Source organism: Pongo abelii, chromosome 15 (assembly GCF_028885655.2).
Source record: "Pongo abelii isolate AG06213 chromosome 15, NHGRI_mPonAbe1-v2.0_pri, whole genome shotgun sequence".
In the NCBI taxonomy this organism is placed as follows: Eukaryota; Metazoa; Chordata; class Mammalia; order Primates; family Hominidae; genus Pongo; species Pongo abelii.
In genome coordinates this window covers 24,960,156-24,983,861 of record NC_072000.2, presented here as the reverse complement: position 1 = coordinate 24,983,861, position 23,706 = coordinate 24,960,156, and the positions used below count along the sequence as shown (strand labels likewise).

At 45.4% G+C, this 23,706-nt stretch overlaps 1 protein-coding gene and 1 pseudogene across 3 annotated transcripts in view; one reads left to right on the top strand and one right to left on the bottom strand.

Annotated features, from left to right (window-relative positions):
* Positions 1-21,962, top strand: part of LOC134760054 (olfactory receptor 10G3) — a 33,443-nt gene extending 11,481 nt beyond the window's left edge. Inside the window, exons 2-3 of one of the 3 annotated variants that reach the window (XR_010136938.1) lie at positions 20,852-21,023; positions 21,859-21,962. Coding sequence is in view for 2 of the 3 variants with exons in the window: in XM_063715510.1 (XP_063571580.1) it covers positions 2,099-2,167 (69 nt within the window). In the remaining variant the exon portion in view is untranslated. Of the gene's footprint in view, positions 1-2,098; positions 2,307-20,851; positions 21,378-21,858 lie in introns of those variants that run through there. The other 2 variants (XM_063715511.1, XM_063715510.1) reach the window with 2 other exon arrangements.
* Positions 954-1,951, bottom strand: LOC134760055 (histone-binding protein RBBP4-like; annotated as a pseudogene).
* Positions 21,963-23,706: the final 1,744 nt, after the last annotated feature.

Genomic DNA, 23,706 nt, shown 5'->3' with positions numbered 1-23,706 from the left:
CTGTCAGGTAAAAACATACATCTTTACAACTTGGTATTCCTAAGTTAAAAAAAAAAAAAAAAACCATTTCACAGAAAGGAAAGAAACAACATGAAAACAGCTTAAGAAACACACGAACGGCTGGGTGCGGTGGCTCACGCCTGTAATCCCAGCACTTTAGGAGGCCAAGGCGGGTGGATCACGAGGTCAGGAGATCGAGACCATCCTGGCTAACAGGGTGAAACCCCTTCTCTACTACAAATACAAAAAATTAGCCGGGCGTGGTGGCGGGTGCCTGTAGTCCCAGCTATTCGGGAGGCTGAGGCAGGAGAATGGCGTGAACCTGGGAGGCGGAGCTTGCAGTGAGCTGAGATTGTGCCATTGCACTCCAGCCTGGGCGACAAAGTGAGACTCCATCTCAAAAAAACAGACAAACAAAAAAAAAAAACCATAAACTAGCAAAAATATATGGGGAAAGAGGAACGTGTAGTTCTGACTTAACTGAAGAAACCAAGAGGAAACTGTTTCCTGTTTCCTGGTCTACTGGTCTTCATGTGCATCCTGGAAAGTCAGGTTATCAAGATTTTCGAGTAGGAATCTATATGACTTGAATCTCCCCTATTTCCTGAATAAAAGTGACATCTTTCAGTATTTATACTTCATGGCTCAGACACCTACCTCATTTGGCTCTATTCCTTACTCACTCTAGCCTTTACTTAAATGAGTCTGAAAAACTTGGGGATATAGCATAAGAAGAAAAATAATCACACATAATATTCCCCTTTCTGTAGCTACTTTAGCCCTGGTTTTGTTACTAGAAAATTCCTGAAAAAAAATTCAGTGTAATAAGTCTGTGGCTTTGCTGAATCAAGCCCCCCTACCATTAATATTTAGAAAACACCCACTGTTTGGGCTAATAGCATTATTGGTGGTAGCTATTACATAGAGGGATAGCTGAACAAAGTTTGTGTCTCAAAACCAGTGTTAAATCACTCTCAGGGTTGAGAAGAAAAAAGGGGAGTCTAAAATCACAAGAAGTAAAGATAAATCTAGGACCCTTGTCCTTCTGGATCCACACTCCTTTCAGGTTCTTCACCGTTAGAAATGTTCTCTGCCATTTGCCACACTTCCATGATGTTGTTTTCTGATACAGAACAAATCATCTGAGGTTCATTGGGATTCCAGGAGAAATCAAGTATCTTGGCAGTGCGACCACCATGAATAAACAACTCTGGTGGCCCGTCTTCTGCATCTTCTGGGGATTGTTCCTCTGTGATTTTACTTAAATCCCAGACATTCAGTCTGTGATCAGTACCACTGGAAGCCAAAATAGTCTCATCGTGAGGTGACCACTGAACCTGGAATATTTCATCCTTATGTGACTCAAAGGAATGTAACTTAAGTTTCAGATTTCTCAGATCCCACAAGGCAACAGTCTTGTCAGCTGATCCTGTAGCAAGAATGAACTCACCATAAGGATTGAAAGAGAGGCAGTTCACTTCAGCAGTGTAAGCGTCAACTGAGTGGCTTGGTTTGGAAGTATTTTTTGAACGAGTATCCCAAATCATAAGTTTCTGATCATCAGCAACTGACCTAAACAGAGACTCATGAAGCAGATGCCAGAAAACATCTTCTGCTACAGCTGTATGCCCTGTAAAGATGGTCCTCGCATCCACTTTTCCCTCCTTTGGAATGGCACTGATGTCCCACAGGCAGATGGTGTGGTCATCTGAAGCACTAAGTAAGTACCCACCGAGATTGTGCGTTCCGTGAAAGCCCATAGCCTTCCTTCTGACGTCCATGGAGACGCAAGTCTGGGTTGCACTCTCCAGAAGGATCTGGTTTAGAAGGGTGTTTTGTATAGTCAAAGACAAGAACATCACTGGAAGGAGTCTTTGTTGCAAAGATGCAAGGGTTCTGGGGCATATAACGGGCCCTGTTTACTTCTCCTTCACGGTTGATCTTGATTTCTATTTCAATTTTTCCACTAACTGAACCAAAACCTCCAAATTCTCCTTTCTCACTGTCATAGTGTGACGCATCAAACTGAGCACTATCATTAGGGGTTGCACACTGGCTATAACAAGATTTTTTTTTCATCCAATGTGTGTGTCCCCAGGACAAGTCGATGAATGCTGAAATCTTTCCCTTCTGGTCTGGTTTCATCTGGAAGCCACTGGGCAGTTAAGCTGGCCACTCCAGAGCATGGGTCATCTCCAAATCGTAAAGAAAAGGGGTGTTTTTTTTCCGTATTTTGTACTCATCGTTGATCACTGGTCTTCCACTCCCTCATCAAAGGCTGCTTCCTTGACGGCCATGGCAGGCAGGCAAGCCGGGGGAATCCTGGGGTCGAGCATTGCGGGAGGGGCGGGGAGGCTGCCTGGGTAGCTTTTATTAGACTTATTTACCATTCAGAAGGCTGGGCGTGTTGGCTTACACCTATAATCCCAGCACTTTGGGAGGCTGAGGTGGGCGGATCACGAGGTCAGGAGATTGAGACCATCGTGGCTAACATGGTGAAACCCCGTTTCTACTAAAAAATACAAAACTTAGCCGGGCGTGGTGGCCCATGCCTGTAATCCCAGCTATTCGGGAGGCTGAGACAGGACAATTGCTTGAGCCCAGGAGGCTGAGGTTGCAGTGAGCTGAGATCACGCCACTGCACTCCAGCCTGGGCGACAGAGTGAGATTCTGTCTCAAAAAAAAAAAAAAAAAAAGACTTATTTACCATTCAGAATTGCTCGTCTGCCTTTTGCCTGTTTATATCATTTGCCTATTTTTCTATTGAGTTGTCAACTTTTTCTTCCAATACTAGGTCTTTGTATATTAGAAAATTCATCCAATGATGGTATGGGTGCAAATATTTTCTACCAACTGTATTATTTGTGTTTATGCTGTCTTTTTTCATCTCAAAGATTTTATTTTTGTGTAGTAATACTTTCTTTATAGATTCTAGGCTATTTTGTTTAAGAAGTGCATCCCCAGGCTGGGCGCGGGGGCTCCCTCCTATAATCCCAGCACTTTGGGAGGCCGAGGGGGGCAGATCACGAAGTCAAGAGATCGAGACCAAGATCGTACCACTGCACCCCAGCCTGGGCAACAGAGCAAAACTCTGTCTCAAAAAAAAAAAAAAATGAAGCACATCCCCATCCCAAGATTTTATAGGGTCCTAAATTTTCTTCTTTTTTTGTTTGTTTGTTTGTTTGTTTTGTTTTCAGATGGAGTTTCAGTCTTGTTGCCCAGGCTGGAGTGCAATGTGCCATCTCGGCTCACGGTAACCTCCGTCTCCCGGGTTCAAGCGATTCTCCTGCCTCAGCCTTCTGAGTAGCTGGGATTACAGGCTTGCCCCACCACACCCAGTTAATTTTGTATTTTTAGTAGAGACGGGGTTTTGCCATGTTGTTCAGGCTAGTCTTGAGCTCCTGACCTTAGGTGATCCACCCACTTCGGCCTCCCAAATTGCTGGGATTACAGGCATGAGCCACCATGCCTGGCCTTCTTCTAACGTTTTTATAGTTTTGTTGTGCTCATTTATATCTTTATTCCATATGAAATTTACTTTTGCATATGGTGTGCAATAAGAACCTAGGTTTATTATCTTTTCTTTTTTGTTGTCACCCAAGCAGGAGTGCGGTGGCACAATCACAGCTCATTACAGCCTCAACTTCGTGGGCTCGGGTGATTCTCCCAACTCAGCATCCCAAATTGCTGGGACTAAACACAAATCTTACCTAAACAAAATCTTAAAACCTCTGGGGCCAACAAAACTCTGCTCTGGTCCAATTTAGATTAATCATCCTATCCTCTATATTACTTATAAATTTCTTCTATTGGAAACCTACTTTACATCAGCATAAGAGAAAAGCCTCACTAGCTTCCCCCTTTCTCTCACACTCATTCCACCCTACTTCTAAGAACTTCACTTAGCCCTTTATTCACTGTTATCCTCCCACTGTTCTCCCCAGGGCCACAGTAGGGTCATCACAACTACCTCTGTCCCTCCAGTGAAAGAAACACTTCCCAGCTGCGCAGTGGTTCACGCCTGTAATCCCAACAGTTTGGGAGGCCGAGGCGGGCAGATCACCTGAGATCAGGAGTTCAAGACCAGCCTAGCCAATATGGTGAAACCTCATCTCTACTAAAAATACAAAAAATTAACCGGGCGTTGTGGTGTGTGCCTATAGTCCTGGCTACTCGGGGGCTGAGACAGGAGAATCGCTTGAACCAGGAGGCAGAGGTTGCAGTGAGCCAAGATCGTGCCATTGCACTCCAGCCTGGGTGAGAGAGCGAGACTCCCTCTCAAAAAAAAAGAAAAAAAACAGAAACACTTCCCATACCCACTCTCTATCCTGTGTGTGCTCCTTTACTTGACCTGACGCTAAGGCTCCTGGAGAGTTAGGTCCTAGAGGTTCTTAGGCTAAAGAAGTCTCTGAGCCTCTTTTCTCTTAGGATGTGTTGTTATAGTACCCAGCTGTAGGTGGTGGAAGACTGTATGGGGTGAGACTAAGTAACTTGGGTACTGATCCATTATTTTCTGACGTTGCAAGATGCTGATAATTTCTGGCCTGATACCCAAAACAGATCTCATTCTATTCTCCACTTAATGAATTCAAATAGCAAGAGCTGAATTTTCCTGGGGATAGAGCTCACATAGCCTGAAGTGTGAAATGAGGCAAAGGCAAGGTAGCCTAGACTCCTGGGTCTCCTGAATAGCTTTGTCTCCATTCTCCAGGCCTCTGTTTATTGCAAATTATATAGGGAAAGGAGCTTATGGTATGGAAGGCCAGGTATTAGTCTGCTAGGGCTGCTATAACAAAATACCACAGACAGGGTGACTTAAACAACAGAAACTTATTTTCTCAGAGTTCTGCAGGCTGGAAGGCTAAGAGCAATGTGCTAGCAGGATTGGAAACCAACCTGAGGCCTCTCTTCACGGTTTGCAGATGGTAGCTTCTCCTTGTGCCCTCACGTGGTCTTTCCTTTGTGCCCACATATTCCTGGTGTTTCTTCTCTTCTTATAAAAATGCTAACCACATCGGGTGCGGTCACTCACATCGGGTGCAGTCTCAGCACTTCGGGAGGCCGAGGCAGGCGGATCACGACGAGGTCAGGAGTTGGAGACCAGCCTGGCCAACGTGGTGAAACCCCGTCTCTACTAAAAAATACAAAACTTAGCCGGGCGTGGTGGCCCATGCCTGTAATCCCAGCTATTCGGGAGGCTGAGACAGGACAATTGCTTGAGCCCAGGAGGCTGAGGTTGCAGTGAGCTGAGATCACGCCACTGCACTCCAGCCTGGGCGACAAGAGCCAGACTCAGTCTCAAAAATTTTTAAAAATTATTTTTAAAAATAACAAAAAATAAAAATAAATAAAAACGCTAATCAGGCTGGGCACAGTGGCTCATGCCTGTAATCCCAGCACTTTGGAAGGCCGAGGCAGGCGGACCACCTGAAGTCAGGAGTTCGAGACCAGCCTGGCCAACATGGAAAGACCATGTCTCTACTGAAAATACAAAAATTAGCTGGGCATGGTGGTGTGTGCCTGTAGTTCCAGCTACTCAGTAGGCTGAGGCAGGAGAATCGCACAAACCCAGTGAGCAGAGATCGTGCCACTGCACTCCAGCCTGGGCAACAGAGCAAGACTCTGTCTCAAACAAACAAATAAACGAAACACCAATCAAATTGGATTAGGGCCCTACACTCATGACATCATTTAACTTTAATTACCTCCTTAAAGGCCTGTCTTCAAATACAATCACATTGGGGGTTAGGGCTTCAACATATGAATTGGGGGTTAAAGGGAACAATTCCACTCTTTTTTTGTTTTGTTTTGTTTTTGTTTTTGTTTTCGTTTTGAGACGGAGTCTGGCCCTGTCGCCCAGGCTGGAGTGCAGTGGCACGATTTCGGCTCACTGCAAGCTCCGCCTCCCGGGTTCACACCATTCTCCTGCCTCAGCCTCCTGAGTAGCTGGGACTACAAGCGCCCACCACCACGCCTGGCTAATTTTTTTGTATTTTTAGTAGAGACAGAGTTTCACTGTGTTAGCCAGAATGGTCTCGATCTCCTGACCTCATGATCCACCCGCCTCAGCTTCCCAAAGTGCTGGGATTACAGGCGTGAGCCACCGCGCCCGGCCAGTTCCACTCATTTTTGTTTGTTTGTTTGTTTTTGTTTTATTTAGACAGGGTCTTGCTCTCTCACCCAAGCTGGAATGTTGTGGGCTGCAGCCTCGACCTCCCGGGCTCAAGCAATCCTCCCACCTCAGCCTCCTGAGTAGCCGGGACTACAGGAGAGGGCCATCGCACCCAGCTAATTTTTGTATTTTTAGTATACCCTTTTTCTTTAAAAAAAAATTTAAGTGACTTATTTTTCCTCAATATAAAAGTATTCATGCCGGGAAAAAAAAAAAATTTTTTTTTTTTTTTTTTTGAGACAGTCTCACTCTGTCACCCAGGCTGGAGGGCAGTGGCTTGATCTCCTCTCACTGCAACCTCTGCCTCCCGGGTTCAAGCAATTCTCCTGACTCAGCCACCAGAGTAGCTGGGATTACAGGTGCCCGCCACCATGCCCGGCTAATTTTTGTGTTTTTTCATAGAATGGGGTTTTGCCACATTGGCCAGGCTGGTCTCGAACTCCTGAGCTCAAGCAATCCCCCCGCCTCGGCCTCCCGAAGTGCTGGGATTACAGGCATGAGCCACCACCTTCCGACCTGTCTTTAAAAAAAGAAAGGCCGGGCGCAGTGGCTCACACCTGTAATCCCAGCACTTTGGGAGGCTGAGGAGGGTGGATCATCTGAGGTCAGGAGTTCGAGACCAGCCTGGTCAACATAGTGAAACCCCGTCTCTACTAAAAATCCAAAAGTTAGCTGGGCATGGTGGCATGTGCCTGTATTAGTCCCAGCTACTCAGGAGGCTTAGGCAAGAGAATCGCTTGAACCCGGGAGGTGGGGGTTGCTGTGAGCTGAGATTGCACCACTGCACTCCAGCCTGGGCGACAGAGTGAGACTCCATCTAAAAAAAAAAAAAAAAAAAAAAAAATCTGGTATGGAGTTGGGAGACATAAGACTAAATCTCATGTTCCCATATTTGAATTGGATGCAAAAAAAAAAAAATTTGGCTAGGCGTGGTGGCTCACACCTGTAATCCCAGCACTTTGGGAGGCTGAGGCACCTGAGGTCAGTAATTCAAGACCAGCCTGGCCAACATGGTGAAACCCTGTCTCTACAAAAATACAAAAATTAGCCGGGCATAATGCAGGTGCCTGTAATCCCCAGCTACTCGGGAGGCTGAGACAGGACAATCGCTTGAACCCAGGAGGCAGAGGTTGTAGTGAGCCGAGATTGCACCACTGCACTCCAGCCTGGGCGACAGAGCAAGACTCCATCGCAAAAATAAATACATAAATAAATAAAATTTTAAAAAATAAAAATAAAAAATAATTCACCAACATAAAGATTATATTTAAATCTATATATGTGAGAAGGAACAAGTACTAACTGCATCACAATTAAACAGTTTCCTAGGAGTGGCTTCTGAATGTTACTTCTTTGTATCTTATTTTTGTATCTGAATGTTACTTCTTTGTATACTTACTGGCCTGTATTGCAGGCTTTCACTTGTTAATTGAGTTCTCTTCTTAGGTAATTTGGCATTTCTGCCACCAGGTGGAGATGTCCCACTGTCTTTCATTTACTCATTGTCGAACGAGAGGCTCTTAAAGAATTTGGGGGTGGGGGGAGGGATCAGGTTATGTCCTTCTACTAGTTATACAAATAAGCGCTTGCCTTCATGCCGAAAAGCGAAAAGAATTTGGAGGGGGAGGGTAAGAGGTCAGGCAGTGGCTGCCTCTTCCTCCCTATTTGTTTTCTTAGTCGTTTGGTTTCCATGGGAATCCATGTTTGAGCAGCAACTCTGAATCCATTTACTGCCCCACCAGGCTTGGGGCTGAGCCCACAGACAAGCTGTGAAGAACAGCAGATGGGTAGAAAGGAGGGGAAGATTTATTTAGTACATTTGGATAGCAAAAGAGGCCAACAGGTGCTGAGGGAGCAGTAGTGAGGTGGTGTGCACGAAGGAATGTGAAAGGCAGACAATGTTTTTTAGTTCAAATAAAATTGGGGAACATTAAAATAGTTTCCAAAACTCTTCAGTCAGGGATACTCTGTTCTCTCCCCGTAGATCATTGTAGGACACACTCTGGGCCTTGTATATTACCAGGTCCTTTCTATCTCTTATCCAAAAAAAAAATCAACAGGCTAGGCACCATGGCTCACACCTGTAATCCCAACATTTTGGGAGGATGAGGCAGGAGGATCACTTGAGCCTAGGAGTTTGAGACCAACCTGGGCAATAGAGGGAGATCCCATCTCCACAAAAAAAGTTGTTTTAATTAGCTGGGCATGGTGGCTCACACCTATAGTCCCAGCTACTCTGAAGGCTGCGGTGGGAGGATCGCCTTAGCCCAGGAGTTCAAGGCCACAGTGAGCCGTTATCTTTTTGCCAGCCTGGGCAACAAAACAAAACAAAACAAAAATGTCAGCAGACAAGTGTCAGAACCTGCCCAAGGTTCTCCTCACGTGTCCTCCTGTTCCAAAAACCCTTTGGAGTAAGAGAACTCCAAGGAAAAAACCTCCACTGCATTCCCCAGGCAAAGCATAATTCCGCATACAGCAAGCTCTCAGTAAAATATTGGTTGAATGAATTAATGAATGAATGAATGAATGAATGAGCAATAAGAATCAGATGGCCTTGACTAGCCTTACTTAGTTCCAGCTTGAGATAACAAACTCAGCACAAAGAAAAATCATCTATTCTGTCATCAAAATCATGAGGATGTGAATGTTTTCTTTCACAGATTAAGTCATTCAAAGAATGATGAGGGTGTTTTGTTGTTGTTGTTCTGCTTAAATCAGATGTTTTTCATACTTGCATTACTAATACCCCAGTTTCTAAGAGTATTTGCATTTCAGTTTGTTTGTGACAATATTCGGGTATCCATTCACAGATAGCAGTTGATCTGCATATGAACAGCTTTCTACCTTGAGATGGAATCAGGTCTTCCCTCTAATTCCTTAACCACCAGCCTCACTCTTCCTCTTCACTTTCTGACCCACTACCCTGTTTAATTATCATTCTGTAGTTATCTTATTTATTTGCTTACATTTTTATTGCTTGTCACTTCTACAAATGTTAGGTGACAAGCTTCTTTCTTTCTTCCGGATCACTAAGCCTTCTCTAAGTTTTATCGTCTAAATGTTCATCTTGCTTTTTTTTTTCTTTTTTTTTTTTTTTTGAGACAAAGTCTCGCTCTCTCGCATGGCTGGAGTGCAGTGGCACGATCTTGGCTCAATACAACCTCCGTCTCCCAGGTTCAAGCAATTCTCCTGCCTCAGCCTCCTTAGTAGCTGGGATTACAGGTGTGCGCCACCACGCCCAGCTAATTTTTGTATTTTTAGTAGAGACGGGGTTTCACCATGTTGGCCAGGATGGTCTCAACCTCCTGACCTCGTGATCCACCCTGCTCAGCCTCCCAAAGTGCTGGGATTACAGGCACCCGTGCCTGGCCCTTATGTTCTTTTGAAATCCCCAATTTAAGTGACTTCTTCATGATTCGAATTTAATCTGCTCACCCTCCTGCCCTCCAAATGGAAATGGCCTTTCCTTCCTCTGAACTTGTACACAGTTGATCTGCATTGCTTATAGCACTCACCTGTTGGTCTCTATGCAGAACAGTGTAATAATATTAACTATCAAATGTTGTGAATTTGGTGGCCGGGCGCAGTGGCTCACGCCTGTAATCCCAGTACTTTGGGAGGCCAAGGCAGGCAGATTAACTGAGGTCAGGAGTTCAAGACCAGCCTGGATTAGCTGGGCATGACGGGGGGCGCCTGTAATCCCTGTAATCCTAACACTTTGGGAGAATGAGGTGGGAGGATCACTCGAGCCCAGGTGTTCAAGACCAGCCTGGGCAACATAGTGAGACCCCGTCTCTATTTTATAAAAAATATAAAAATAGCTGGGTGCAGTGGCTCACGCCTGTAATCCCAGCACTTTGGGAGGCCAAGGTGGGCGGATCACCTGAGGTCAGGAGTTCCAGACCAGCCTGACCAACATGGAGAAACCCCGTCAATACAAAAAATTATCTGGGCATGGTGGCACATGCCTACAATCCCAGCTACTAGGGAGGCTGAGGCAGGAGAATCGCTTGAACCTGGGAGGTGGAGGTTGCAGTGAGCCGAGATCGTGCCATTGCACTCCAGCCCGGGCAACAAGAGTGAAACTCCATCTCAAAAAATATATACATACATACATACATACATAAATACATAAATACATAAATAAATAAAGTGCTGGGATTACAGGCGTGATCCACCGTGCCCGGCCTCACTCTTCATCTCTTGCCTGGATTTCTGGTATCTCTTCTGTCCGTTCAGTCTCTTTCCAATTTTAAATCATTTTCCACATTTTCAATGGTTGACCTTCTAAAATATAGCTCTATGCCAGGCGCAGTGGCTCACGCCTATAATCCCAGTACTTTGGGAGGCCAAGGCTGGTGGATCACTTGAAGCCGGGAGTTCAGGACCAGCCTGCCCAATATGGTGAAACTTCGTCTCTACTAAAAATACAAAAAATTAGCCAGGCATGGTGGCGGGCACCCGTAATCCCAGCTACTCAGAAGGCTGAGTCAGGAGAATCACGTGAACTCAGGAGGCAGAGGTTGCAGTGAGCCAAGATTGTGCCACTGCACTCCAGTCTGGGTGATGAAGTGAGACATGGTCTCAAAAAATAAATAAATAAATAAATAAATAAATAAATAAAATTATTAAAATAATAATAATAAAATACAGCTATATTCTTTGTTTTAAAACTTCCAATGTCTTCTCATTATATTCAATTTGTTAATATAGCATAAATGGTCTTTTACACTCACCCCAAACTTCTTTTCAAACTTTCTTTCCCTATACATTTCTACTTTTTCTTTTCTTCTTCTTTTTTTTTTTTTTTGAGACAGTCTTGCTCTATCCCGAGGCTGAAATGCAGTGGCCTGATCATAGCTCACTGCAGCCTCAACCACTTGGGCTCAAGGAATTCTCCCACCTCGGACTCCCGAACAGCTGGGACTACAGGCATGTGCCACCACACCTGGCTAATTTTTGTATTTTTTGTAGAGACGGGGCCTTGCTATGTTGCCCAGGCTGGTCTCAAACCCATAGGCTCAAGTGATCCTCCCGCCTCGGCCTCCCAAAGTGCTGGGATTACAGGCATGAGCCACCGTGACTGGACTCCCCATTTCTTTATTCATCTAAACCATATTGCGCATAACATCCATCTTACATGTGACCTCCTCTCTGAAAATCTCTTCAGTTCACTCAGGTAGTATTATTCAAGTCTCCCTTCTTCCCAGGGAACTTTATGTATACCTTTACGACAGTTTCTCATATTGTATCATCTTTATCTGTTCAAAATTGCCCCTCCTCCCAGGGAGAAGCAGGGCCCGTGTCTTATTTGCCTTTGTAACCCCGGCATCCCAGTTCTCTCATCTCTTTCTTAATATGAGCATGAATGTGATTCTATGTTGAGAAATGTCTACTCGTTTGTTCTACTTTCACCCTAAATGCAGGCCTAGTAAGTGAAATCTCAAATGCATTTGCCAAATGTTTGTTGAAAATGTAACAAATTGGAACATCTACCTTGGAGCTTATGTCCCAAAAGAAGGAAAGGATTTCTATGGCCTGGGCTAAATCCTGAGATGATTCTGCCATCTGGAGATACAGAATCACGAATGTCTAAGCTGCTTTGGTTTTTTATTGGACTTACTTCTGGAGGTCACAGAGGTTAGCAGACCTGAGGTTTGTCGATGGACTTTCATATTTTAATTTAATTTAATACAAGTTAAATTTGAATATGCAAATTAAACTATAATTAGGATCCCCAACAACAATGTAAAGAATGCAACGGAATCTCCCTCTGACATACCATGCAGTGAGCCCAGGTTGAGTCTCTCTGTCCTCTTGTCCCTCTCTATATAAGCATGAGTGTGATTCTATATTGAGAAGTGCATAGTTTTATTCTACTTACCTCATAAATAAATGCAGGCCACCTACTTCCTCCAATATTCGCCAAATAAATGACAAGAACTTCTTCTAATACCAGAGCAAAAGCAGTCTCTTGGGCATTCCTTCCTCAGAAATTTTTCAACTTTGACTCTAGACCTCGTCTTAAGTAAGGGTTTAGAAATGACCATCAGGGGCCATGTGAGGTGGCTCACACCTGTAATCACACTTTGGGAGGCCGAGGTGAGCAGACCACTTAAGTCCAGGAGTGCAAGAACAGCCTGGCCAATATGGCAAAACCCTGTCCCTACAAAAAATACAAAAATTAGCTGGGCATGGTGGCATGCACCTGTGGTCCCAGCTACTCAGGAGGCTGAGGTTGAGAGGCTAAGGTGGGAGGATCACTTGAGCCCAGGAGGTGGAGATTGTACCACTGCACTCCAGCTTGGGCAACAGAGTGAGACCCTGTCAAAAAAAAAAGAAAGAAAAATAAAGAAAGGAAGGAAGGAAGGAAGGAAGGAGAAAGGAAGAAATTACCATCATAAATTTATAATTGTAGGACCCTATGTAGAAATTGTTGCAGTAGATGCATCTTGTTGATTGATATAGATGTTCACATATACACACACAAACTGTTAAAGCTGGGTAAGAAAATCATTGGGTCTAATTCCATCAGTGCAGATTGAGGTCTGAGAGGTAAACACTTGGGAAAATTCCTAAGGGGATTGTGCAGTGGTGTGATCACTGCTCACTGTAGCCTCAATCTGCCAGGCTCAAGTGATCCTCCTATCTCAGCCTTCCAAGTACCTGAAACTACAGGCTGCCACCATGCCTGGATAATTTTTTTTTTTTTTTTTTTTTGGAGGAGTCTCATTCTATTGCCCAGGCTGGAGTGCAGTGGCACGATCTTGGCTCACTGCAACCTCCACTTCCCGGGTTCAAGCGATTCTCCTGCCTCAGCCTCCTGAGCTGCTGGGATTACAGGCGTGCACCCTGACACTGGGCTAATTTTTGTATTTTTACTACAGATAGGGTTTCACCATGTTACCCAGGGTGGTCTTGAACGCTTGGCCTCAAGTGATCTGCCCGCTTTGTCCTCCCATAGTGCTGGAATTACAGGCATGAGCCACCGTGCCTGGCCTTTTTTTTTTTTTTTTTTGAGTAGAGATGAGGTCTCACTATGTTGCTTAGGCTGATCTCATACTATGAGTTCAAGCAATCCTCTTGCCTTGGCCTCTCAAAGTGCTAGGATTACAGGCATGAGCCACCATGCCTGGCCCAAAGGGGATTTAACTGGGAATAGAAAGAATTTGACTAGAACCCAAATGTGATGATTTTTCCACTAAAAATGAAAATGTATGTCATATGAGTTCTATTTGTCAAGTAGACTTTCAATATAAATTCTTGGAGGGTGGAAAGGATATGAAGTTATATTGACATGCATCATGCCCAGCTGGCATAGAGTGGATGCCCAGTAGGTATTTTTTGTAGAGACGGGGTCTTGCTATTTTGCCCAGCCTGGTCTTGAATTCCAGGCCTCACGCAATCCTCTCACCTCAGCCTCCCAAAGTGCTAGGATTATAAGTGTGAGCAACTGTGCCCAGCCTACTGGTTTGGTTTTGTTTTTTTTGTTTTTTTTTTTGAGACAGAGTTCACTCTTGTTGCCCAGACTGGAGTGGAATGGCACGATCTCGGCTCACCACAACCTCTGCCTCTTGGGTTCAAGCAATTCTAGTTTAGTGGTTTTGTTCATTTGGATAATAACAGCATCGATTATTATTATTATTTAGTTTTTTTTTGTTGTTTTTTTTTTTGAAATGGGGTTTCCCTCTTATTGCCTCAGCCTCCTGAGTAGCTGGGATTACAGGCACGCGCCACCACACCTGGCTAATTTTTGTATTTTTAGTAGAGACGGGGTTTCACCATGTTGGTCAGGCTGGTCTCCAACTCCTGACCTCATGATCCACCCACCTCGGCCTCTCAAAGTGCTGGGATTACAGGCGTGAGCCACTACACCCGACCCCTAGGTTTGTTTCAAGAATCTGATGAGGCCAGGTGCAGTGTCTCACTCCTGTAACACCAGCACTTTGGGAGGCCAATGTGGAGGAATCATTTGAGCACAGGAGTTTGAGACAAGCCTGGCCAACATGGCGAAACCCTGTCTCTACTAAAAATACAAAAATTAGTCAGGTGCAGTGGCAGACACCTGTAATCAGATTACAAATGGTGTGTATGGAAGGATAGTAGATGTTTGGAAGGGAGAGACGGAGGTAGGTAATAGAAAGAATAATTTATCTTGAGTAACAGGCCTATTTCTCTCAGGTTTCTCTCCTTCCCCTCTCTTTTCTTCAAGACTTCCATCTAATTTTTTGGAAACACACACACACATCCTGGTAATATTTATCCCTTGACCAAAAGATGGGAGCAGAGGTCGTTGAATCAAATAAGGAAAATGTAGTCCTAAATCTCATAGACACACAATGTAGTCATTAAGTCCTTCCCCTACAATCCCCACTTTCTTCTACCAAATCCAGTGATCCTGAACTTTGAGTCTAACTTCCCCATGGCCCAGCCACCCTGTTCATAGTCACTATCAGGTACTCTTTCCCATCTGCTTCCAAAAGAACGTTCTGCCATCAACTGTCACTGCCTCCAGCAATTTCTACATATCATCGGCTGCCTTCCTGGCTTGCCTGTTGGGATCCCTTGAAAAGCATCACATGGGCTGGGCGCGGTGGCTCACGCCTGAAATCCCAGCACTTTGGGAGGCCGAGGCAGGTGGATCACGAGGTCAGGAGTTCGAGATCAGCCTGACCAACATGGTGAAACACTGTCTCTACCAAAAATACAAAAATTAGCCAGATGTGGTGGCGTGCACCTGTAATCTCAGCTACTCAGGAGGCTGAGGCAGGAGAATCGCTTGAACCCGGGAGGTGGAGGTTGCAGTGAGCCGAGATCGCACCACTGCACTCTACCCTGGGCAACAGAGAGAGACTCCGTCTCAAAAAAAAAAAAAAAAAAAAAAAAAAAAAGCATCACATGGCCAGGTGCTGTGGCTGACACCTGTAATCACTTTGGGAGGTTGAGGAGGGTGGGGGAGTTCAAGACCAACTTGACCAACATGGAGAAAATAAAAATAAAAATAAAAAAATAAAAACACAAAATTAGCCAGGTGTGGTGGCACATGCCTGTAATCCCCAGCTACTCAGGAGGGTGAGGAAGGAGATTCACTTGAACCCAGAAGGTGGACATTGAGGTGAGCCAAGATCTTGCCACTGCACTGTACCCTGGGTGACAGAGGAAGACTGAGTCTCAAAAGAAGACAAACAAAAAAACCAAACCTAGGGCTGGGCGCAGTGGCTCACACCTGTAATCCCAGCACTCTGGGAGGCCAAGGCAGGTGGATCACCTGAGGTCAGGAGTTCGAGACCAGCCTGGCCAACATGGTGAAACCCCATCTTTACTAAAAATACAAAAATTAGCTAGGCGTGAGGCCGGGCGTGGCGGCTCATGCCTGTAATCCCAGCACTATGGGAGGCTGAGGCAGGCTGATCATGAGGTCAGGAGATTGAGACCTGGCTAACACAGTGAAACCCCGTCTCTACTAAAAATACAAAAAAAAATAGCCAGGCATGATGGCAGGCTCCTGTAGTCCCAGCTTCTTGGGAGGCTGAGGCAGGAGAATGGTGTGAACCCGGGAGGCAGAGCTTGCAGTGAGCCGAGATCATGCCACTGCACTCCAGCCTGGGTGACAGAGCAAGACTCTGTCTCAAAAAAAAAAAAAAAAAATTAGCTAGGCGTGGTGAGGGGCACCTGGAATCCCAGCTACTCAGGAGGCTGAGGCAGGAGCATCGTTTAAACCCAGGAGGCAGAGGTTGCAGTGAGCCGAAATCACACCATTGCACTCCAGCCTGGGCAACAAGAGCAAGTCTCCATCTTAAAAAAAAAAAAAAAAAATGGCCAGGTGTAGTGGCTCACACCTATAATCCCAGCACTTTGGGAGGCCAAGGCAGGCAAATCACGAGGTCGGGAGTTCAAGACCAGCCTGGCCAACGTGGTGAAACCCCGTCTCTACTAAAAATACAAGAAATTAGCTGGGCGTAGTGGCAGGTGCCTTAATCCCAGCTACTCGGGAGGCTGAGGCAGGAGAATCGCTTGAACGTGGGAGGCAGAGGTTGCAGTGAGCCCAGATCATGCCACTGCACTTCAGCCTGGGCAACAGAGTGAGACTGTCAAAAAAAAAAAAAAACCTAGGTGCCTCAGTTTCATATAAAGGGGTATTAAAATAATGATTACTGCCAGGCATGGTGGCTCACACCTGTAATCCCAACACTTCGGGAGGCCGAGCAGGTGGATCACAAGGTCAGGAGCTCAAGAGCAGCCTGGTCAAAACAGTGAAACCCTGTCTATACTAAAAATACAAAAATTAGCCAGGCGCAGTGCCAGGTGCCTATAATCCCAGCTACTCGGGAGGCTGAGGCAGGAGAATTGCTTGAACCCAGGTGGCGGAGGTTGCAGTGAGCCGAGATCACACCACTGCACTCCAGCTTAGGTGATAGCCAGAGTGAGACTCCATCTCAAAAATAAATAAATTAATTAATTAAATAATGCTTACTGATATGGTTTTAGCTCTGTGTCATTCAAATCTCATCTTGTAGCTCCCATAATTCCCATAGGTTGTGAGAGAGACCTGATGCATTGAGAAAAGACTAATACAGTAAATTGGTGCTGGGAGTGGGGTGCTGCTGAAAAGATACCCAAAAATGTGGAAGCAACTTTGGAACTGGGTAACAGGCAGAGGTAGAAACAGTTTGGAGGGCTCAGAAGAAGACAGGAAAATGTGGAAAGTTTGGAACTTCCTAGAGACTTGTTGAATGGCTTTGACCAAAATGCTGATAATGATATGGACTATGAAATCCAGGCTGAGGTGGTCTCAGATGGAGATGAAAAACTTGTTTGGAACTGGAGTAAAAGTGACTCTTGTTATGTTTTACCAAAGACACTGGTGGCATTTTGCCCCTGCCCTAGAGGTCTGTGGAAATGACTTTGAGACTTTGAGAGAGATAATTTGAGAGAGATAATTTGACTTTGAGAGAGATAATTTATGGTATCTGGTGGAAGAAATTTCTAAGCAGCAAAGCATTCAAGAGGTGACTTGAGTGCTGTTAAAGGCATTCTGTGGCCGGTGGCTCATGCCTGTAATCCCAGCACTTTGGGAGGCCAAGGTGGGTGGATCACGAGGTCAGGAGATCGAGACCATCCTGGCTAACATGGTGAAACCCTGTCTCTACTAAAAATACAAAAAATTAGCCGGGTGTGGTGGCGGGTGCCTGTAGTCCCAGCTGATCTGGAGTCTGAGGCAGGAGAATGGCGTTAACCTGGGAGGAGGAGCTTGCAGTGAGCCGAGATCGCGCCACTGCACTCCAACCTGGGCGACAGAGTGAGACTCCATCTCAAAAAATTAATTAATTAATCAATTAACCAGGCGTGATGGTGTATGCCTGTAATACCAGCTACTTGGGAGGCTGAGGCAGGAGAACCGCTTGAACTCGGGAGGCGGAGGTTGCGGTGAGCAGAGATCAGGCCATTGCACTCCAGCCTGGGCAACAAGAGCAAAACTCCATCTCAAAAAAGAAAAAAAGGCATTCTGTTTCAAAACGGAAACAGAGCATAAAAACTTGTATAATTTGCAGCCTGACAATGCAATAGTAAAGAAAATCCAATTTTCTGAGGAGAAATTCAAGCCACCTGTAGAAATTTGCATAAGTAATGAGGAGCCAAATGTTAATCACCAAGACAATGAGGAAAATGTCTCCAGGGCATGTCAGAAACCTGTGTGGCAGCCCCTCCCATCACAGGCCCCAAGGCCTAGGAGAAAAAAATGGTTTCCTGGGCCAGGCCCAGGGTCCCCATACCTTGTGCAGCCCAGAAACTTGGTGCCCTGCATCCCAGACGCTCCAGCCATGGAGCCATGGCTGAAAGAAGCCAACGGAGAGCTCAGGCTGTGGCTTCAGAGGGTGCAAGCACCAGGCTTTGGCAGCTTCCACATGGTTCTGAGCCTGCAAGTGGACAGAAGTCAAGAATTGAGGTTTGGGAGCCTCTGCCTACATTTCAGAAGATGTATGGAAATGCCTGGATGCCCAGGCAGAAGTTTGTTGTAGGGGCGGGGTCCTCATGGGAAACCTCTGTTAGGGCAGTGCGGAAGGGAAATGTGGGGTGGAAGCCCCCACACAAAATCCTCACTGGGGCACTGCCTAGTGGAGCTGTGAAAAGAGGGCCACAGTCCTCCAGACTCCATAATGGTAGATCCACCAACAGCTTGCACCATGCACCTAGAAAAGTCGCAGACGCGGGCTGAGCGTGGTGGCTCACGCCTGTAATCCCAGTACTTTGGGAGGCCGAGGCGGGCAGATCACAAGGTCAGGAGATCGAGACCATCCTGGCTAACACTGGTGAAACCCCATCTCTACTAAAAATACAAAAATTAGCCAGGCATGGTGGCGAGTGCCTGTAGTCCCAGCTACTCGGGAGGCTGAGGCAGGAGAATGCCGTGAACCTGGGAGGCTGAGCTTGCAGTGAGCTTAGATGGCGCCACTGCACTCCAGCCTGGAAGACAGAGCAAGACTCTGTTTCAAAAAAAAAAAAAGAAAAGCCGCAGACACTCAACACCAGCCTGTGAAGGCAGCCGAGAGGGAGGCTGTACCATGCAAGGATACAGGGACAGAGCTGCCCAAGACTATGGGAACCCACCTCTTGCATCAGCATGACCTGGATGTGAGACATGGAGTCAAAGGAGACCATTTTGGAGCTTTAAGATTTGACTGTCCCCCTGGATTTCGGACTCGCATGGGGCCTGTAGGCCCTTTGTTTTGACAAATTTCTTACATTTGGAATGGGTGTATTTACCCAATGCCTGTACCTCCATTGTATCAAGGAAGTAATTAACTTGCTTTTGATTTTATAGGCTCATAGACAGAAGGGACTTGCCTTGTCTCAGATGAGACTTTGGACTACGGACTTTAGAATTGGGTGGAATGATATGGTTTGGCTCTGTGTCCCCACCCAAACCTCATCTTGTAGCTCCCATAATTCCCACGTGCTATGAGAGGGACCTGATGAAAGATGATTGAACTATGGGGGTGGGTCTTTCCCCTGCTCTTCTCTTGATAATGAATAGGTCTCACAAGAGGCAGAGCTTGCAGTGAGCCAAAATCGCACCACTGCACTCCAGCCTGGGCAACAGAGCAAGACTCCGTCTCAAAAAAAAAAAAAAAAAAAGAAAAAAAAAACCCAGTCCCAGGTATGTTGTTACTAGCAGCGTGAGAACAGACTAATACACTTGCCTTACCGGACCGTGCCAATAAAAATCACAAAGAGATACCACCAAAAGAATGAAGTCCAGGACCAAGCATGGTGGCTCATGCCTGTAATCCCAGCACTTTGGAAGACCCAGGTGAGAGGACTGCTTGACCCCAGGAGTTTGAGATCAGCCCTAGCAACATAGTAAGATTCTGTCTCTACAAAAAATTAGTGGGTCATGGTGGTGTGTTTCTGTAATCCCAGCTACTCGGGAGGCTGAGGCACAAGAATCCCTTGAGTCTGAGAGGCAGAGGCTGCAGGGAGCCAAGACTGTGCCACTGCACTCCAGCCCGGGCAACAGAGTGAGACCCTGTCCCAAAAGAAAGAAAGAAAGAATAGGCCGGGCACGGGGGCTCACGCCGGTAATCCCAGCACTTTGGGAGGCCGAGGCGGGAGGATCAGGAGGTCAGGAGATCGAGACCATCCTGGCCAACAAGGTGAAACCCTGTCTCTACTAAAAATACAAAAATTAGCCAGGCATGGTGGCGGGCGCCTGTAGTCCCAGCTATTCAGGAGGCTGAGGCAGGAGAATGGCATGAACCCGGGAGGCGGAGCTTGCAGTGAGCTGAGATCGTGCCACTGCACTCCAGCCTGGGCGACAGAGCGAGACTCCGTCTCAGAAAAAAAAAAAGAAAGAAAGAATGAAGTCCAAATAATTACAAAATGGTGGTATAATAATCAACAGGGCAGAATCTGTTTCATTTCCCATCGTATACTACCTACTTAGCACACATGAGGTGCCCAGCAAATACCTGTTGAACTAAGTAAATGTAAATGAATAAACTCAGCCAAGGACATATTGAAATAATTTTCACTTAAAATATAGGAATTAATTAGACATCACCAAGAATTTTCTCAGTATCTCTTTGCTGGAATGATCTCTAAAATGGGGAATGGATTATTAACTCACTAAAAGGCATTTTTTTTGTTGTTGTTGTTTTTGTGTGTGTGTGTGTGTGGTTTTTTTTTGAGATGGAGTTTCGCTGTTGTTGCCTAGGCTGGAGTGCGATGGCGCAATCTCGGCTCACCGCAACCTCCCCCTCCCAGGTTCAAGCGATTCTCCTGCCTCAACCTCCTGAGTAGCTATGGGATTACAGGCATGCACCGCCACACCTGGCTAATTGTGCATTTTTAGTAGAGACAGAGTTTCTTCATGTTTGTCAGGCTAGTCTCAAACTCCCCAACTCAGGTGATCTACCTGCCTCCTCCTCCCAAAGTGCTGGGATTACAGGCATGAGCCACCGTGCCCGGCCTGTTCCTCTTTTTTTTTTTTTTGAGACCGAGTCTCTCTCTGTTGCCCGGGCTGGAGAGCAATGGCATGATCTCAGCTCACTGCAACCTCGGCCTCCTGGGTTCCAGATTCTCCTGCCTCAGCCTCTGGAGTAGCTGGTATTACAGGCGCGTGCCCCACGCCCAGCTAATTTTTTTTTTTTTTTTTTTTTTTTTTTTTTGTATTTTTAGTAGAGATGAGGTTTCACCATGTTGGCCAGTCTGGTCTTGAACTCCTGACCTGAAGTGATCCTCCAACCTCGGCCTCTCAAAGTGCTGGGATTACAAGCGTGAGCCACCGCACCCAGCTGGCCTGTTTCTCTTCTTAAATGTTTCTCCTGGATGCTCTGACCTCATTTCTATTGTAAGTTATCAATTACTCATATTTTCTGTCATACTTCAACCCATATGTTCCAGTTCCTCCAAAGACTTGCCTCTGCCACTTAACTCTTTCTTTCTCATCATTGATTTGTTTTCCTTTTTGATTGCTCTGTTTATCTTTTTGTGGTTTTTTGCCTTTCTTGATCCCCACCCTCTGAGGATTTCTTTTTCTAATGGCCAACCTTAGGATCCCCAGAACTTTAACAAATTATCCTTACAATTTATCCCTCAAAAGCACTCTCTCTCTCCCCGCCAACTCCCTGCCACCACCCTCTCCTTCCCCCACTGGCTGCTAGGCTCTTGGCCCTTCCCCCACAACCTCCCTTTCCTGTCCGACTACCTTGTCCTCTTTACATACTCCCGATTCCCTTACATTTAACATGAGGAATGAGAAGTGGAAAAATGAAGAAAAGCAAAAAGAATAAAGTCTATCATTCCTCCTCTGAATGTTTAAATTCCTTCCATCTTCTGCCGAATGAACTCTGAAAAGAAACACCAGACAACACTCAGTCTGAATGACCCTCCTTGCTCTTCGCTCCCTCCGTCTTCCCCTAAAACACCATGGCAACTGCCACCTGAAAGAGGTTAGGCAGAAATCATCTAATAAGACCAGAGGTTGTTTGCCAAGGCTTTCTTACTTGGGGAAGTTTTGCAAAGGGCGCTTCACCCTAACTCTTTATTCTCTCACTTCCTTAATGCTAGCAAGACAAAGAACATGTGACAGTATATGTTATTATAAGATCCATAATTTTAGTAAATGTTGACTTTGTAGATCTTCAAATTTTCTTTGCAATTTGTAATTTTAAGTTATCCTCCAGGTCTGCAGCCAGAAGGCAAGGCCCATAACAGAAGCAGAAATCACCAGGATGGCAATAAAGTATTAAATTGTGTGAAAAAAACATAGGTTGTCCAATCAGGCATTGCTTGCACAAATTTCAACCCTGCTCTTTATCAGCTACAAGACCTTGAGCTATTAAGCTATATTGCCTCTCTAAGCCTCAGTTTCCTTATTTGTAAATTGGGGTGTTCTCCATGCATGAGATGGGGACTATATAATGCTCCCTTTGCAAAATTATTTTAAAGATTTAATGAGATCATGTGTTCAAAGGGCAGGGTGCACAGAATACACCACAGCTATGATTATTATCAACCAAAACAGTACATGTGTTTCTAGATTCCTAGTTCATTTCTCTTGCAATTAAATCAAGTCATGAGATCATAGGATTCTAACGCTTCAGAAGGTAGAGAAAATGCCTCCACAATACCTCCATTTCTGAAAACAAACTAGAAAAAGAAGAATAAGAGCAGAGTGTTTTCCTGAGAGAAAAGGCATTGAATGAAATGGCAAAAAGTTTTCCGGACTCCCTCATGACTATCATTTTATTTTTAGGGAAAAGCCCCCTAGAAGCTTAGAAGCTTTTTTTTTTTTTTTTTTTTTGAGACAGAGTCTCACTCTGTCGCCCAGGCTGGAGTGCAGTGGTGCAATCTCGGCTCACTGCAATCTCTGCCTCCTGGGTTCAAGTGATACTCCTGCCTCAGCCTCCCGAGTAGCTGGGATTACGGGCATGCGCCACCACGTCCAGCTAATCTTTGCATTTTTAGTAGAGATGGAGTTTCACCATGTTGGCCAGGCTGGTCTCGAACTCCTGACCTCAGGTGATCTGCCCGCCTACACCTCCCAAAGTGCTAGGATTACAGGTGTGAGCCACTGCACCTGGCCAGAAGCATTTTTTAAAATTTATTATTATTATTATTTTTTTTTTTGAGGCAGAGTTTTGCTCTTGTTGCCCAGGCTGAAGTGCAATGTTGAGATCTCAGCTCACTGCAACCTCTGCCTCCCGGGTTCAAGCAATTCTCCTGCCTCAGCCTCCCAAGTAGCTGGGATTACAGGTGCCCGCCACCACGCCCAGCTAATTTTTGTATTTTTAGTAGAGACAGGGTTTCACCATCTTGGCCAGGCTGATCTTGAACTCCTGACCTTGTGATCCACCTGCCTTGGCCTCCCAAAGTGCTAGGATTACAAGCATGAGCCACTGTGCCAGGCCAAGTGTATTCATCTTAACAACATCAAAACATTTGGCTAAAGGCAGTATACACATTTGTGAAGCATGTTATGTATTTGGTCCACAGGCAGCGCTTGGTTCATGGGTACCCAAAACCATTCAAACATAATTGTTTCAAATTTAACTCTGCAAAGGAATCATTCAAGAGCTTGTTTAAATATCTTAGGCTCCACCCCCAGAGATTCTGATTAAGTAAATCTGTGGGGGAGCCCAGGAATGTGAATTCTCCATAAATTCCCCATGTGATTGTGGTGTTTGGGAGTCACTAGACCAAAAGAGAGTAGAGAGCTCTGGCAATAAGCATTCTTGACCGGCTCCTCATCTTTCTCTTCCTGAGATGTCACTCCAATCACCTTCTCCTTGCTCCTCACAGTTCCTGGCTTCTTTAACTGGGGTGATGGGCTGATGCCACAAAACAGCATGTAGGAAACTCTGAGAGTCAAATGACTAATATTTTTTATTTTATTGTACTATTTTATTTTATTTATATATGTATATACATATATATATATATATATATATATATATATATATATATTTTTTTTTTTTTGAGACGGACTCTCGCTCTCCCTGAGGCTGGAGCGCAGTGGCGTGATCTTGGCT